Source organism: Dasypus novemcinctus, chromosome 11 (assembly GCF_030445035.2).
Source record: "Dasypus novemcinctus isolate mDasNov1 chromosome 11, mDasNov1.1.hap2, whole genome shotgun sequence".
Taxonomy (NCBI): domain Eukaryota; kingdom Metazoa; phylum Chordata; class Mammalia; order Cingulata; family Dasypodidae; genus Dasypus; species Dasypus novemcinctus.
The window spans coordinates 7,344,032-7,360,111 of NC_080683.1; the positions used below are offsets into that span (position 1 = coordinate 7,344,032).

Genomic DNA, 16,080 nt, shown 5'->3' on the forward strand with positions numbered 1-16,080 from the left:
GAACTATTCTCACCACTTCAGAAAGCCCGGCAGGTGACACGCGCGACCGAGCCAAGCTCAGGACCGACTCAGGCGGCTCTGGTTCTCTTAGCCTGATCAGAAGCCCACGTTGTCTTTGATCTCTGATTTTGTTTTGGGTCTTTATCTTAAAGCAGGAAGGCAAATGGCTATGAATTGTCTAGATGATCTTCCAAAATATGGGCTCTGTGAGGAGGGGCTGGAAGGCAGCCCTCTGTGAAGGGGGAAAGTTGGGTAACTGCTATTCCAGTTTTCTAATTCCACCTTCCCAAAGGACTTATTACACTTGATATATGTAAAGTATATATATATATATTTCCAAATCGATTTTACTGATCCTTATTAATAAATCATACAATTCATCCAAAGAGTATCTGGTATAACCACATCGCTGTGTGCTCCTCACGTCCATCAGTGGTCGAGCGTTTTCATTGTTTCAGGACTGCTACTGCCACTAGACAACAGAGAGCAAGACCCCCTCACCCCTCAGTCTGTAACGCGAGTGTTAGTAATGGGACAGAGAAGCCTGTCTCCCTGTGAGACGTTCTTCCTCCCCGGGAGAACCTGAACTTCACCTGGGACCTGAGAGCCGCAGCAAGAGTTACTGAGGAAAGACTAGCTTGCTTGGGACGGGGAGCTGTTGGAGCTGGTGTTGGGAGAGGAGAAGGGGCTCCAACGGGGAGGAAAGGGAGAGCACTCCAGGCAGAGAGGGGTCGGCACAGGGACACCGGTGGGCGTGGGGGACACTGGTGCAGGGTGGTGGGGACACCGATCGGCGTGGGGGACACCGATCGGCGTGGGGGACACTGGTTGGCGCGGGGGACACCGGTCAGCGCGGGGGACACTGGTGGGGGTGGTGGGCAGCTCCTGTGGGTCGAGGGCCCATGAGGCGGCGGCAGCATGGTGGAGGGCGTGTTCGTGAGGACAGACCTGACCCGCATACACTGCCCAGCGCAGGGACTCTGACTGGCCTCAGGCTACAGAGGCGGAGTCCATGTTCAAGTGCGGGATTTGAACCCAGGCGTTCCGCCCTAGAGCTGACTCCAGAAGGAATGGTGGGAAGGAGATGGACTCGAGAAGAAGAGGGGCCAGACCTGAGTGACCCGCTGACCGGGGCAGAAAGGAAACGTTAGAAATGACCACCTGGGGTGGCCCTGGGGTGGAGCTGTTGGGGACGAGAGCCGGCAGGGAAGCTGACGAGGAGCTTGCACAGGCTGCGTGTGGGGGTTTCAGCGGCCACGGATGCAGGGGTGCTGGCCCTCGTTTGGGTCAGAGCTGGGGAGGGAGGAGGGGGTGCGAGAGCCATCGAGGGCATTCCCAGGCCCCCGGTTTGGGTGATCAGTGGGTCCTGCGCCAGCCATGGGACGGCAGCAAGTGGAGAAGGCACTGAGCAGAACGGGAGAACGCAGGAAAAAGTTTACACTCGCTCACTCTCCTTCCTTCCCTTTTGGCTGGGTCTGCAAGAAGCAAGCTCCTCTAACTTAAGCAGATCACAGGTTGCCTCTAAGCCCCTCCTGTATCTGACCTTTCACAATGAACCTTGACATCTCAGACCGGGTAACCACTTCTTAGCAACCAAATGTATTAGTCAGCAACTAGCACATTATAAGATCACCCCCTCGGAACAGCATCATGCTCTAGCTTGATCCCTAGGGGATGAGTGGGTGGGGGGGTTTGGGTGGGCGGTGACAAGGAGGGGCCACCTGGCAGAAAGGAGAAGCTGAGAATTAGAGAAAGCCGCCCCTGAAGACACGTCACTGCCACCTGCTGGAAGAAAACCATAACAACTGTAAAAAAGGGAGCGGTGCCTGCTTAGATGGACGGATACGCTGCACACAACTTACTCAGCCTTACGTTTCAGCCTTGATTGCTCCTTGTTCCCGGAGCAACGGGGCTTAAAGACGATGGTTTTCTCTCCTGCCCTCTCTTAGCCAGGTCCGCTGCCGGGTCTTCGTGCGAGGGAACGGCTACCGCCCCTTCAAGTCTGATGGCATCCACTTGCACCAGCTCCCTGCTGAGGGCCCACCTGTGGCCCTGCCTGGCCCGAGCGTGTACAGCTGGCCTCTGGGAACGAGGGGTAACAGCAGGCTTCTGGCTGTGATGAGTGTAAAGCCCACGTGTCTTGTCCAGGACAGGCATGGAGCCTGCTTAGACGTGGCACCTTTGTGCTCTGTGCCGACAACCTGTCTGACCTCACACGTCGGCTTGCGTTCCCCCGTTTCTGGGGCACCTGGGGTTGAATGATGGGGTTACATCATTCAGAGATGGAATTCTCTGCTTCCAGGTACTGAGCCCAGCAGGGTTGCCAGTGGGCTCCGAGCCGGAGACAACGTGGCCTTCCCAGACTGTGCCTGGTCATGAACTTCTGGGGCTCAGAGCTGCTCCTGGAGCCCAGCATTTCTTCCCACAGCCTCCCGGAACCAGGCTCACCTCGAGGGGGGCGGGGAGAAGGGGGCGAGGGGCAGAGCTGCTAGGTGGAAGGTCTTTCCCTTAGTGGGTACGGGGGCGGGCGGCAGAAGAAGTGAGCCCTGCGCCCCCACTAACTCTAGCAGCGACGCAGCTGGGGGCCTGGGCGGGTGGAGGGCTCTGGGGAACCAGGACGCGCTCGCACTCTCTTTCCAGGGCTTTGGTTTTTAACTTTGCTCCTTTGTAGAAGGATTCTGAAAGGCAACCAATAAAGATGCACCTAAGCCACCACTGCTGGCATCTGAAGAGTGGTGGGCCCGGGGTCGGGCCAGCCCAAGGGGATAAGGCTGCCTCTGCATTCGGCCTGTTGCCGTGTCACATGTCATGTGGTTTCTGGAAATCTTCACTGTATGCTCACGGGAGAGCAAGAGTAGAAAGGGCAAACAATACCTCAATGTTATAAAAATAGTAATGACCTCACAGATCCCAGGGAGGGTCCCCAGGACCCCCAGGCTCTTTGAACCACACTCTGAGAACCCTCACCTTAGACTTCCTGTCCCGCCCCCTTTCCCGACTTCCGGGAATGCAGATCTTGATGGCAGGGGTCAGGGCGACCAGCAAAGCTTGTGGTTGAGGAAGGGCAGGGCGGGCAGGCTGCCCAGCATTCTCAGCCCTGCCCACTACTTGCCAGTGGCCTCTCCCCTGCAGCCGCTAGTCTCTGAAGACCAAAAACATCCTCTCTGAACTGGACAGCTAACCTGAGATAGCAGTTGTTTGGAAGAAACTTCTTTCCTGCTATTTTGGCCTTTGCAAAGAAGCTCTGTTTGTAAGAAATATTCCTCGGTCTTTCCCAACAGTATCCTAAGAAAATAAAAATGTTGGCTCAAATGAAATTCAAATCAAGGTCAAACTTCCCCTTTTATTTACAATGAAGGCCAAAGTCCTCTATCTGAGTGACCCAAAGGCCCCCTGTGATCTTGCACTATTACCTCTTTCACTTTATCTTCTATTACTTCCCCTCGAGCACCTTCTGTACCAGTCACACTTCTGTCCCAGGGCCTTTGCACTTGCTGTTCCCTCTACCTGGGTTGGTCTCCCCCAAAGAGCTGTCTGGCTTGCTCCTTTATCGTTTTCAGGTTCATCATTCCCGACCGCCCTTTTTTTTTAAAGATTTATTTATTTCTTTCCCTCCCCCCCACCCTGTTGTCTGCTCTCTTGTGTCCATTTGCTGTGTGTTCTACTGTGTCCACTTGCATCATCCAGGTGGCACGGGAATCTATCTTTTTTTTGTTGCATCAGCTCTTTGTGTGTGTGGCACCACTCCTGGGTAGGCTGCACTTTTCACACAGGGCAGCTCTCCTTACGGGGTGCACTCCTTGTGTGTGGGGCTCCCCTAACAAGGGACACCCCTGCGCGGGATGGCACTTGTTGTGCATGGCAGCACTGCATGTGGACCAGCTCACCACACGGCCCAGGAGGGTTTGAACCCTGGACCTCCTATATTGTAGGCGGATGCTCTACCAGTGGAGCCACATCTACTTCCCATGACCATCCTCTTTAAAATGGCCTCATTCTACCTGTTTCCCTGCTCTCTTCTTGAGAGCACTTACCACAATCAGACCTTGTATTAGTTACCTATTTAGCTGCCTGTCTTCCCTCTTAGAGTGTTAGCAACATGAAAGCAAGGGTCTTTGTTTTGGTCCCTGTACCCCCAGTCCCTAGAATAGCGACTGGCAGGCAGTAGACACAGCAAACATTCAATGAGGGGAAGTGTGTGACGAGAGGTACAAGCTGGCCCTCCAAAAAGGGTTTATGGGGCTCTAGGGAGCTGACCTGCCCTCTTTTCCTACCCTCTGCTTTACTGGAGGCTGGTCTTCTCCAGACTTCCATAAACTCTCCAAGACTGAGGCCACTCCCGTGTCCTGTAAGAAACCAGGGCAAGGCTTCTCCTCGGACCTTGGAAGACAGTTCACAGCAAAGGCTTTGGCTCTCTCCATGGCGTTAGGTTTCCCTACGACCTCATTCTCAGGGATATTTATGCATCAGATATTTCTGGAGAGGAATGGAAACCCAAATGATGGCATCGTTTGGCCTGTGGAAGAGGTGAAGTTAGGATGCGGTGTATGTATATGGTGGTCAAATCCAAAGCCCGTTATCTACACGCACCATGGACATCCATTCTGCCCCGGCTACTTCAGGGAGCTATGGAGGCAGCAAGAAGCCGAGGGGCGAGGGCGCGCCCCTGCTCTGTCGCCCTCTCGGGGCCGGCCCCCACATAAACTAAACCTTTTGAGGCTCTCCCTAGCCCGTTCCGGCTCCCCTCAGGTCCACCGTCTACGCGCTCAGGATTCGCCCCGCCCACTCGCAGGCCCCGCCCAGTCTTGGGCCCCGCCCGCCGGTCGCCCCGCCCCCGGCCTGACCGCGGCGCCCCGGCTTCGCCCCGCCCCACGTCCTGTGTGGGCTTCTTCCGGCCTCCTTGTTCCTCTTCCGGTCGCGCGCGATCTCCTGGGATTGCCCGGGCGCCTGAGGGTGCTCAATCGCGAGGGTGGGGATGCGGCGGCTGCGGGCCGACGCCTGTCGCGGCCCCGAGGCCAGGACGCGGGCCCTTCTCGGTTTTCTCCAGCCTGCGACCTGAGGAGCCCTGCCCGGGACATGGCGACCCCTCAGCCTGAGGGCGCGGGTTCGGCTCCCTGGGCGCAGCTGGATGCCCCCGCCCGCCTCCTGCTCCAGGCCCTGCAGGCGGGACCCGAGGGGGCGCGGGGCGGCCTCGGGGTGCTGCGGACGCTGGGCAGCCGCCGCGGGGAGCCCTTCGCCTGGGGTCGCTTCCTCGAGGCGCTGTGCCGGGAGGAGCCGGTTGTGGAGGGGCCGGACTGCCGTCTGGAGCTGTAAGTCCCCCGCCCGCGGCCCTCCACTGCCCGGTGAGGCTGGGACTGCCACCATCCCTCTCTTACGGATAAGGATCCTGAGGCCCGGAGGGGCTAAATAATTACCTGCAGCCCGAGTTTGTGGAGGAACCCCGGCTCCTGGGTCCATGCCGCTCACCCCATGACAAAGGGCATCCAACAGACTTTCACTGAGCACCTACTGTCGGGGCAGCGTCGGACCCCGAGGGTACAAAGACTTGTTTTGGGTGTGAATAAGTGATTATAAATCAGTAAAGTAAAGTCGATTTTTGTTTTTTCAAATCGGTTTCGTTCACATAGTTCCATCGCTAATAGAATTGAACGTGTACTTCCAGTATAGGCATACTAATGTATAAATTGTACACGTGCTAAAATATGTACATTAGTAAATATGCAGAAATATAAATTTAAAATGTCATAAATGGACTAAACATCTAAGTGTATTATTCTATCAATTTTGGTGGCTTTATTCTATCAATATTTCAGAGTACTGAGAGCAAGAGCATATTCCTGAAGGATGATTTAGTAGTCTTCTTTTGGTCTTCTTGGCCGTTTCTAGTTTTTTGCATGACTGGACTTTTAAAAAAAATTTTTTTTTTTTTTAACCTCCTGGTGTGGCTGCTCTTACTAGGAGCAGATATGTTGTCTGTGCCTTTTTCTTGTTATTTGGTTGTGCCTCCATTATTGGTATCACCTTCAACCTTCAGTTTCTTTGCAGGTGACTTTTTAATTTTTTTGTTTATTTCTCATCCCTCCCCATTGTCTGCTCTGTGTCTTCTTGCATTCTTTGTCAAGCAGCACTGGGATTCTTTGTCTCTTTTTGTTGCGACATCTTGCTGTGTCAGCTCTCGGTGTGTGTGGTGCCACTCCTGGGCGGGCTGCGCTTTTCCCACGGGGTGGCTCTCCTTGTAGGGCGCACTCCCTGTGCGTGGGGCTCCCCTACGCGGGGGACATCCCTGCGTGGCATGGCACTCCTGTGCGCAGCAGCACTGCTGATGGGCCAGCTCACCACATGGGCCAGGAGGCCTTGGGTTCGAACCCTGGACCTCCTACATGGTAGGTGGACGCTCTATCCTTTGAGCCACATCCGCCTCCCTGCAAGTGACCTCTTAAGCCACACATCCATTCCACTTTGTAAGGGTATGGTGTTTTTGTTTTCTTGAATGTCCCTTTGTGGATTTTTTTTTTTAATATTTTTTATTAGAGAAGTTGTGAGCTTACAAAACAATCATATATAATGTGCAGAATTCCCATATATCACCACTCCACCATCACTTTGCATTGCTGTGGAACAGTTGTTGGAGATGATGAAAGAATATCATCAAAATATTACTACTCTTAATATCTATGGTCCATAGCTTATATTAGGTATATTTTTTCCATACACTCCCATTATTAATGCCATGTATTAATATGGTACACTTGTTATAGCTCAAGAGAAAGCTCTCATGTTTGTACTGTTAACCACAGTCCATCATCCACCAAATAGTTCATTGTGATGTAGAGTCCCTTGCTTTGTACAATCCATTGAAGTATACACTTAATGACTCTCACTTTCATCACAAAGCTGTGCCATCATCACAGCTTTTTTTTTTTTCTAGGAGGTACTGGGGATAGACTCCAGGACATTGTACATTTGAAGTCTTTGCTCAACCATTGAGCTACACCCACTCCACACTCAGTAAATTTTTGAATGTTTTACTTACTCCAAAAGAAAAATTCCACACGCCCCTGTTACTGACCTTTAACATTGATATAGTACCTTATTTGACATTGGTGGAAGAATAGTACAATATTGCTGTTATCTACGAGTCCATAAATTATATTAAATGTATTTTTCCCATGCATTACCGTATTCTTCCCACCTTGTAATAGTGATGTACATTTGTTCTAGTTCATAGAAGAACATTCTTGTATTTGGGTTATTAACAACAATCTTCATCCAGCATGGGGTTTACTATGTTATTCAGTCCCTAGGTTATTCTGTACTTTCTTTCAATTGACATTTACAGCCCTAGATTACCCTCTTCAGCCACAATCCCATTTATAAACCAGCTGTATTAGTTCTACTCACTATAATGTGTTACTATCAACTTTATCCATTTCCGCATTTTTACAGTCAAGCTGATTTAAAATTCTACATACATTAAGCCTAAGTACTCCCTTTCAGCCCTCATCCTACCTCCCTGTACCCTGTACTCTAGATTTTAACTCCCTGTGTTTATTCTTCATATTAAGTTCTTATTAGTGAGACCGTACTACATTCGTCCTTTTGTGTCTGACTTATTTCATTCAGCATAATGTCCTCAAGGTTCATCCACGTTGTCATATGTGTCCCAATTTAATTTCTTCTTACCACAGCATGCTATTTCATCATGTATATACCACATTTTGTTATTCCATTCATCTGTTGATGGACATTTGGTTTTCTTTCATCTTTTGGCAGTTGTGAATAATGCGCTATCAACACCCATGTGCACCTGTGTTCGCATTCCTGTTTTCAGTTCTTTTGGATATAGTCCTAGTAGAGGGATTGCCAGATCATATGGCAGCTCTGTGTTTAGCTTCCTAACGAACCTCCAAACTATCTTCCACACAGGCTGCACCATTCTGTTTTCCCACCAACAGTGAAGGAGTGTTTCTCTTGCTCCTCTGAAGCACTTGTAGTTGTTTTTTTTCGTTAGGTACCTGGGGCCAAGGATTGAACCCAAGTCCTCGTGGGCAGCCAGCACTCAACCACTGAACAGCTCCCTGAGTTGTTTTTTGTTTGTTTGTTTTCCTTGTTATTCGTTTTTTGGTTTTTCAGGCGACACTGGGAAACCGAACCTCGGACCTCCCATGTGGGAGGTGGGAACTCAACTGCTTGAGCCACATCTGCTCCCTGTTTTGTTAATAATAGCCATTCTATGAAGTGTGAGATCATATTTCATTGTACTTCTGATTTGCAGTTCCCTAATAGCTAGTAATATTGAACTTTTTTTCATGGTTTTTTTTTTTGCTGTTTGCATTTCCTCTTTGGAAAAAATTTTAAATTGGCTTGACTGCCCTTTTGTCATTGAGTTGTTTGCCCTCTTTATGTAGAATGGAAATCAAAGCCTTATTGGATATGTGGTTTCCAGATATTTTCTCCCATTGCCTTTTCACCTTCTTGACAAAGGCCTTTGAAGCACACAGGTGTGTAAGTTTGAGGAGGTCCCTTTTATCCATTTTTGTCTTTCATTGCTTGCCCTTTGTGTGTAAGGTTTAAGAAACCACCACTTTTACTCCAGGTCTTGAAGATGTATTCCTACATTTTCTTTCAGAAATTTTATGGTTCTATCTTTTATTTTTATGTCTTTGACCCACTATGAATTAATTTTTGTATACAGTGTGAAATAGGGGTCCTCTTGGCTATGGATATCCAGTTCTCCTAGCACCATTTGTTGAATAGACTGTCCTGCCCCAGCTGGGTGGGCTTGTTAGCCTTGTCAAAAATCACTTGCCCGTGGATGTGAGGGTCTGTTTCTAAGCAGACAATTTGGTTCTTTTGGCCTATGTGCCTATCTTTATGCCAGTACCATGCTGTTTTTACCATTGTAGCTAAGTAATGTGATTTAAAGTCCGGAAGTGAGAGTCTTCCAACTTCATTCTTCCTTTTTAAGGCATTTCTGGCTATTCAGAGCCCCGTACCCTTCCAAATAAATTTTATAATTGGCTTTGCCATTTCTTTAAAAAAGTCTGTTGGAATTTTTATTGGAATTGCATTGAATCTGTAAATCAATCTGGGTAGAATTGACTTCTTAATGATATTTAGTCTTCCAATCCATGAACCCAGAATGTCTTTCCATTTATTTAGGTCTTCTTTGATTTGTTTTAGCAATGGTTTGTAGTTTTCTGAATGTAGGTCCTTTATGTCCTTGGTTAACTTTATTCCTAAATATGATCATTTTAGTCGCTATTGTAAATAGAATTTTTTTCCTGACTTCCTCCTCAGATGGCTCATTACTAAGGTATAAAAACACTACTGATATTTGCATACTAATCTGTCCTGCCACTCTGCTGAATTTGTTTATTAGCTCTAGTAGTTTTGTGGTGGATTTTTTGGGATAATCTCAGTATAGGATCATATCATCTGTGAATAGCTGAAGTTTCACTTCTTCCTTTCCAGTTTGGATGTCTTTTATTTTTTATTTTTTGTCTGATTGCTCTCGCTAGAACTTATAGCACTCTATTGAACAGCAGTGGTAACAGTGGACATCCTTATCTTGCTCCTGGTCTCAACATGAAAACTCAGTCTTTGACCACTGAGTACAGTGTTAACCATGGGCTTCTCATATACGCCCGTTGTCATGTGGAGAAAGTTTCCTTCAATTCCTGTCTTTTGGAGTGCTTTTATCAAGAAGGATGCTGTATTTTATCAAATGCCTTTTATGCATCACTTGGGAGGATCATGTGATGTTTTTTTTAAAGATTTATTTTATATTTATTTATTTCTCTCCCCTTCCCCCCCGCCCCAGCTGTCTGTTCTCTCTGTCTATTTGCTGCGTCTTCTTTGTCCACTTCTATTGTTGTCAGCGGCACGGGAAATCTGTGTTTCTTTTTGTTGCGTCATCTTGTTGTGTCAGCTCTCCATGTGTGCGGCACCATTCCTGGGCAGGCTGTACTTTCTTTCGCACTTGGTGGCTCTCCTTATGGGGCGCACTCCTTGCACGTGGGGCTCCCCTACTCGGGGGACACCCCTGCGTGGCACGGCACTCCTTGCGCGCATCAGCACTGCGCATGGGCCAGCTCCACATGGGTCAAGGAGGCCCGGGGTTTGAACCGCAGACCTCCCATATGTGATTTTTCTTTTTTTATTTATTAATGTAATATATTACTCTGATTGATTTTCTTGTGTTGAACTGCTCTTCCATTCCTGGGATAAAACCCACTTGATCATAATGAATAATTCTTTTAATGTGTTGTTGGATTTGATTGGCGAGTATTTTGTTGAGGATTTTTGCATCTGTATTCATTAGGGAAATGGATCTGTAATTTTCTTTTTCTTTTTTCGTATTATCTTTATCTGACTTTGATATTAGAGTGATGCCAGCTTCATAGAATGAGTTTAGTAGCATTCTTTCATGTTTAATTTTTTGAAAGAGTTTGAATAAGACTGGTATTAAATCTTTGACTACTCAGTGGAATTTACTTATGAAGCCATCTGGTCCAGGACTTTTCATTTTGGGGAGATTTTTGATGACTGTTTCAGTCTCTTTACTTGTGATTGGTTTGTTGACGTCTTCTAGGATGAGTATAGGTTATTTGTTCCTAAGAATTTGTCCATTTCACTTACATTGTCTAGTTTTTTGTTATACAATTGTTCATAGTATTCTCTTATGATCTCTTATTTCTGTGGGGTTAGTAGTAATGTTGTAAGGATGTGTTTTTGTTAAAAAAGATAATATCCAAAAATGTACTTAGCCAGACAGTTAACTAAAATACACAGAAAGCAAAAAGGAGTGAGATGCTGCAGCCCCTCGTTGTATGGGCCTTTTAGTCTTCTCCTTGGATACTCCTCCCCCTGAATGGAGGGCCAATCCAGATATTAAATATTTGTAATGCTTAATTTCTTATCTTTAGATAAATAAGTAGAGATGTAAGTTCTAATATTTTCTCCCCACACTCCACTTTAAATTTCTTTGAAGGGATGGGGCTGGAGACCTTCCTGAATCTCCATATGGGAGTCTATAGAAATGTGGTCCAGCTGTTTGACTTTTTCAGTACAGAATAAAGGGAGGAGATGTTTAACCTATGGTCCCTGGATAGAACTGTTTACTTCAATGTAATTGGTTTCCTTTGTAATGTATTTCATTTTATGCATTTAAGACTTAATCTGATACATAAAAAGGTTAGAAACCCTTGGAGCATTTATTCTGCATTCTGTTCTTAGCCCCTAGAACTCAAAAAACAAAAAAAAAACCCCACACCCTCTCTCTGCTTTGCCTCTGTAAATACTTTTTGAAAACTAAAGTGATATAGTAAGAGTTATCTGATTCCTTTTGTTTCAAGTCCCACCTCCTCTGTGAAGCCTTTTCTGTCTAGAGCTCTTGCGTGGTCTCTGGACACTTACTCTCAGAGCATTAATTCATGCATTTAATGTGTACCAGGGGCCTGTTAGGGGCTGGTGCTTTGCTGGGTTTTGGGACACAGAGGAGGGAGACACTGACTCTGCCTTTCAGGAACTCACATTTGGGTGAAAGGAGCATCAGAGCTGGAAAGATAAGTAACTGAGAGTTTTGGGAGTCTGCTGCGGGGAGCCACGGGGCTGCAGACTAAGCATTGTACAGCATCCTAGAATATTACTTTTTGAATAAGTTTGGGAAACTTTTTAATATAAAACACAGATCTATCATGGAGTTGGTTTCCAACATGAATTTTTGAGTGGAAATAGGAAATGTCAAAAAGTTTTTGAGCAGTCCCTGGCGTATGATAGATTGATAGATGCTCAGTGAAGACTTGTTGAAGAACTCTCGTCTCCTCCGTCCACACGGACTTGCAGGTCCTGCCTCCCCCTGCTCTGGCTTCCCAGGCTCCCTCTTTTTTTTTTTTTTTTAATTATTTATTTATTTATTTTTTAATTACATTATGAAAAATATGAGGTCCCATTCAACCCCACCGCCCCCGCCCCCCACTCCCCCCACAGCAACACTCTCTCCCATCATCATGACACATCCATTGCACCTGGTAAGTTCATCTCTGAGCATCACTGCACCCCATAGTCAATGGTCCACATCATAGCCCAGACTCTCTCACGTTCCATCCAGTGGGCCCTGGGGGGATCTATAATGTCCCGTAATTGTCCGTGAAGCACTATCCAGGACAACTCCACGTCAGACCCCCTCTTTGTTCACCGTCATCCACTCCCCTCTTCTCCTAGTCTGCCCTGTGCTCCCTCTGTTAGACACCCTTAACTGTTGGCTCTCCCTCTTATCCCTAGGAAGCCACTGCTGCTGCGATTGCCCCGCTTATGCCAGAGGAACCTGATGTCACTGCTGATGGCTGTTCGGGCATCGCTGCCTGAAAGCAGCCTCCTCCCCGTGCTGCAGATTGCCCAGCAGCACGCAGGCCCTGACCCTGATGCCTGGCTCCGGGCCCTGGCAGAATTGCTGCAGAGGGATCTGGGGGTTGGGGTCTCTGTCAGGGGAGCCTCCCCACTGTCCCAAAGGTGCCAGAGTCAGCTCCAAGGCCTGTGTAGGCAGCTGGGCTGGGGAGGCAGGAGAGTGCGATTGCCCCTGGCTCCAGACCCCGAAGAGGAAGAAGGCAGTGACTCCCAGCAGCCTGGGAGACGTAGAAAGGAGCCAGAGCCTGAGCCTGCCAGTCCTGAGAAAGAGAAGGCCCCCAAAAGAGTCCGGCATTTGGAAAGGGAGGAGGAGGAAGAACGTCATGAGGAGGGGAGATCTGCACATGAATCCCTGGCAGCCCTGGCCGCTGGAGGAGGTGCATCGCCTAGGAAGAACCAGCCCCTTGTGGGCGCAGAGGCTGAGGCTGGTCAGATGCTGGAGGCTGCTGGTGGCCCAGCTGAGAGTTTGGAGTTACCCAAAGCGATCCAGGTATTAAGGTGCGGAGACTGGGTTTGGAGTGAGGGTTTGCCCATGGCAAAACCTGGTTGGGACGCTTTTCTACTTGGGATGATTCTGTGGTCCATGGAGCCAGGGGATGTGGGGAGGTTGAGAGAATGTAGTCTACAGATTCCGAGGAGGAGACAGCAAGGGGGTTCTCGGAGGTGGGACACTCTCATCCTAATGATCTATAATGTGGAGTAAAAGGGTGCCAGGCAAGAGGAGGCGCTTTGGAACTACCTCTGCCTCCTCCAGCTTCTCTCCTAGCCCAAGGCGTGTAGAGAAGACTAACCCAGCCGGCTGGATTTCACACGGGCCTGGTCTCCTCTGCGTTCTCAAACACCTTTTCAAGATAGAGGCTTCATGCTCTTGGCTCACTCAACTCATTTTTGCTCTCTAGCTCCCACTGATCTAGAGCCTTCTCTTTTTTTTTTTTCTTTTTTTTTTTTTAAGATTTATTTATTTATTTAATTTCCGCCCCCCTCCCCTGGTTGTCTGTTCTTGGTGTCTATTTGCTGTGTCTTGTTTCTTTGTCCACTTCTGTTGTCGTCAGCGGCACGGGAAGTGTGGGCGATGCCATTCCTGGGCAGGCTGCTCTTTCTTTTCATGCTGGGCGGCTTTCCTCACGTGCGCACTCCTTGCACGTGGGGCTCCCCCACGCGGGGGACACCCTTGTTTGGCACGGCATTCCTTGCGCGCATCAGCGCTGCGCATGGCCAGCTCCACACGGGTCAAGGAGGCCCGGGGTTTGAACTGCGGACCTCCCATATGGTAGACGGACGCCCTAACCACTGGGCCAAAGTCCGTTTCCCTAGAGCCTTCTCAAGAGAGGGAGCCAGGACTGGACTTGGGGCTGTGTGCCGTGTGTGTATATGGGGGGAGGGGGCGGGGGGCAGTGTGGGAGTAGAGACTTGGCAGTGATAGGCTTTTCTCTGCAGGACCAGGTTCCCAAGCTGCAGCAGCTGCTCAAGACTTCTGGAGAGGTGACCGGCCCCTCCCCTCTTGCCACAGCCCTCCCTTCTCCTTCCACCTGGGACTTTAGTTGTACCCAGGGAAGCCCCAGTGCAGTGAGGCACAGGACATGGGGTGGAGCGAGGTATGAAGACAGTGGCTACAGAAGGGCTTATCTTGGTCCAGGTGTAGATAGGCCATCATCTAACCCCAGCCAAGTTCCTCTCCTCTGGAAGTGCCTTCTAGGGAGCTAGCTCCCTTCTCTGTCAACCGAAGGGTTGGCCTCATGGATTTGTTGCTGAGGGCTCTGCAGGCCCTGACCTTGGGCTTCCCTCCACAGGGCCTGGAGGGTGCCCCCCCAGTTGAGCTGCGGCTTCTCCACGAATGCAGTCCCAGCCAGGTGAGGCCAGAAAGGCTGCCTACGCCTGAGTTTACCCCACACACACACACTGCTTCCCAGCCTCATGTGAGAATTTGAGGAGGGGAGTTTGATTTTTTCTGTCCCTTAGGGGCATGGGATCACCCTGAATGGTTTCTTTTAGCCCGTGGTTCCTCTCCTCTGGGGCAGCTTTCCCAGGCTGTCCTTACTCTGGAGTGCCCTCATCCCACTGCTTCCACAGCCCGATGGCTCGAGACCACTTCGCAGGACTGAACATCCCTGTATACACATCTCCTGTCCTTTTCTGCTCCCTGCCTCACCCCCACGTGTGCTCCTGTTGGCAGGTGGACCTTCTCTGTGCCCAGTTGCAGCTCCCCCAGCTTCCAGACTCGGGTCTCCTGCAGCTCTGCAGCTGGCTACTGGCCCTTTCACCAGACCTTAGCTTCAGCAGTGCTACCGTGCTGACCCGGAACCTATTTCTTGGACGGGTAGGTGCACTGGGAGGCACCTGGGAATGCCGGGACAGTTGGGGAGAGTCTGAGCTCTCAGAGGGTGGTGCTTGGGGAAGCACTAAAGTAAGAAAAGGGTACTCGCTCATTGGGCATGGTCCCCCGGGCTCTCCCTTCTAGAGACTGATCAGTGGGCTTTCAGGGATTTGGGAGCTCAGGGCAGTGGGGAAAGATGAGGGACCTGTGTGGCTTTTCCAACGTGTGGTCTGTATGAGTCACAGATAAAAGAACTTGTTTTGTTTTCCTCTATAATTCTTATTACTATCTGCAATATGTCCCTGATAAACATTTATTGAAAGAAAGAAGAAATGGATTAATTAATATTTTCCTCCCTGTTGGCTGAAGATCCTCTCCCTGACTTCCTCAGCCTCCCGTCTACTCACAACTGCCCTGACAGCCTTCTGTGCCAAGTATACCTACCCTGTCTGCAGGGCCCTCCTTGGCCCTGTGCTCCAGGCCCCAGGCACAGGTAATACTGGGTCCAGCCGTAGGTCTGTAGCTCTGCCCTCTCTGTTCCCAGAACCCTTCACCCCAGGGTGGGCCTGGCAGGAGGAGGGTATTCAGTGGGCAGATACCTGTTGCTTCCCTGATGATGCTCCCTCTAATGAACTGGGCCGTCCTTCCCCCTGCTAGGCCTGTCCTCTCCTGCCGTTTCCCCCAGCCCTTCACTCTGCTCTCCCCCATCCAGGTCCAGCTCAGACAGAGTGTCTCTGTCGCCTTATGGAGGATGCGGCTCTGGAGCCAAACACACAGGTTCTCCTGCTGGGGTGAGTGCAGACCTCCACGCTGACCGCCCCTGGCTTCCCCCAGGCTAGAGCTGCTCCTGGCACTCAGGTGGGAGGGGGCTGGGCGCCAGGCCCGTGCCTCAGAGTCAGGCAGTGGCACTGCCAAATGCCCTTCCACTGTTGCCTGCACCTGGCTAAAGCCTTCCTGCCTGTGGGCACATGCAGGTTGCCATCCTGTGCATCTTCCCAAGCCCAAGTTGCAACCTTCCCCAGCCTCTGCCAGGTGTGGGGCTGGCTCCCTGCCAGGTGCCTTGCGGACAGAGAAGGGGCTGGTGTTACCTGCTCTTGAGTGGTTCACAGTGCACTCGGGATATGGCACAGTGGTTAGGAGTACTGACTCTGGAGTCAGACAGACATGGCTTCAAATCTCAACCTTGCCTTTTATTAAATTGTCTGAACTCAAATGAGTTATTTCATCTCTCTGAACCTGTTTCTCCATAGAAAAATGGGGATAATATTTGTTTTGTAGGATTTTTCTGGAGATTAAATGCAGTAGTATGTGTACAGAGTTTAGAACAATATCTGGTACCTAGTAAGTACTCAAAAATT

General features: G+C 49.6%; 1 protein-coding gene across 1 annotated transcript in view; it reads left to right on the forward strand.

Annotated features, from left to right (window-relative positions):
- The first annotated feature begins 4,917 nt into the window (after nucleotides 1-4,917).
- FANCE (FA complementation group E) overlaps nucleotides 4,918-16,080 on the forward strand; it is a 30,583-nt gene continuing 19,420 nt past the window's right edge. Inside the window, exons 1-7 of the mRNA XM_058306618.1 lie at nucleotides 4,918-5,309; nucleotides 12,286-12,898; nucleotides 13,846-13,890; nucleotides 14,199-14,258; nucleotides 14,582-14,725; nucleotides 15,092-15,215; nucleotides 15,435-15,513. Of these exons, the coding sequence (XP_058162601.1) occupies nucleotides 5,077-5,309; nucleotides 12,286-12,898; nucleotides 13,846-13,890; nucleotides 14,199-14,258; nucleotides 14,582-14,725; nucleotides 15,092-15,215; nucleotides 15,435-15,513 (1,298 nt within the window). The 5' untranslated portion in view covers nucleotides 4,918-5,076. The remainder of the gene's footprint in view (nucleotides 5,310-12,285; nucleotides 12,899-13,845; nucleotides 13,891-14,198; nucleotides 14,259-14,581; nucleotides 14,726-15,091; nucleotides 15,216-15,434; nucleotides 15,514-16,080) is intronic.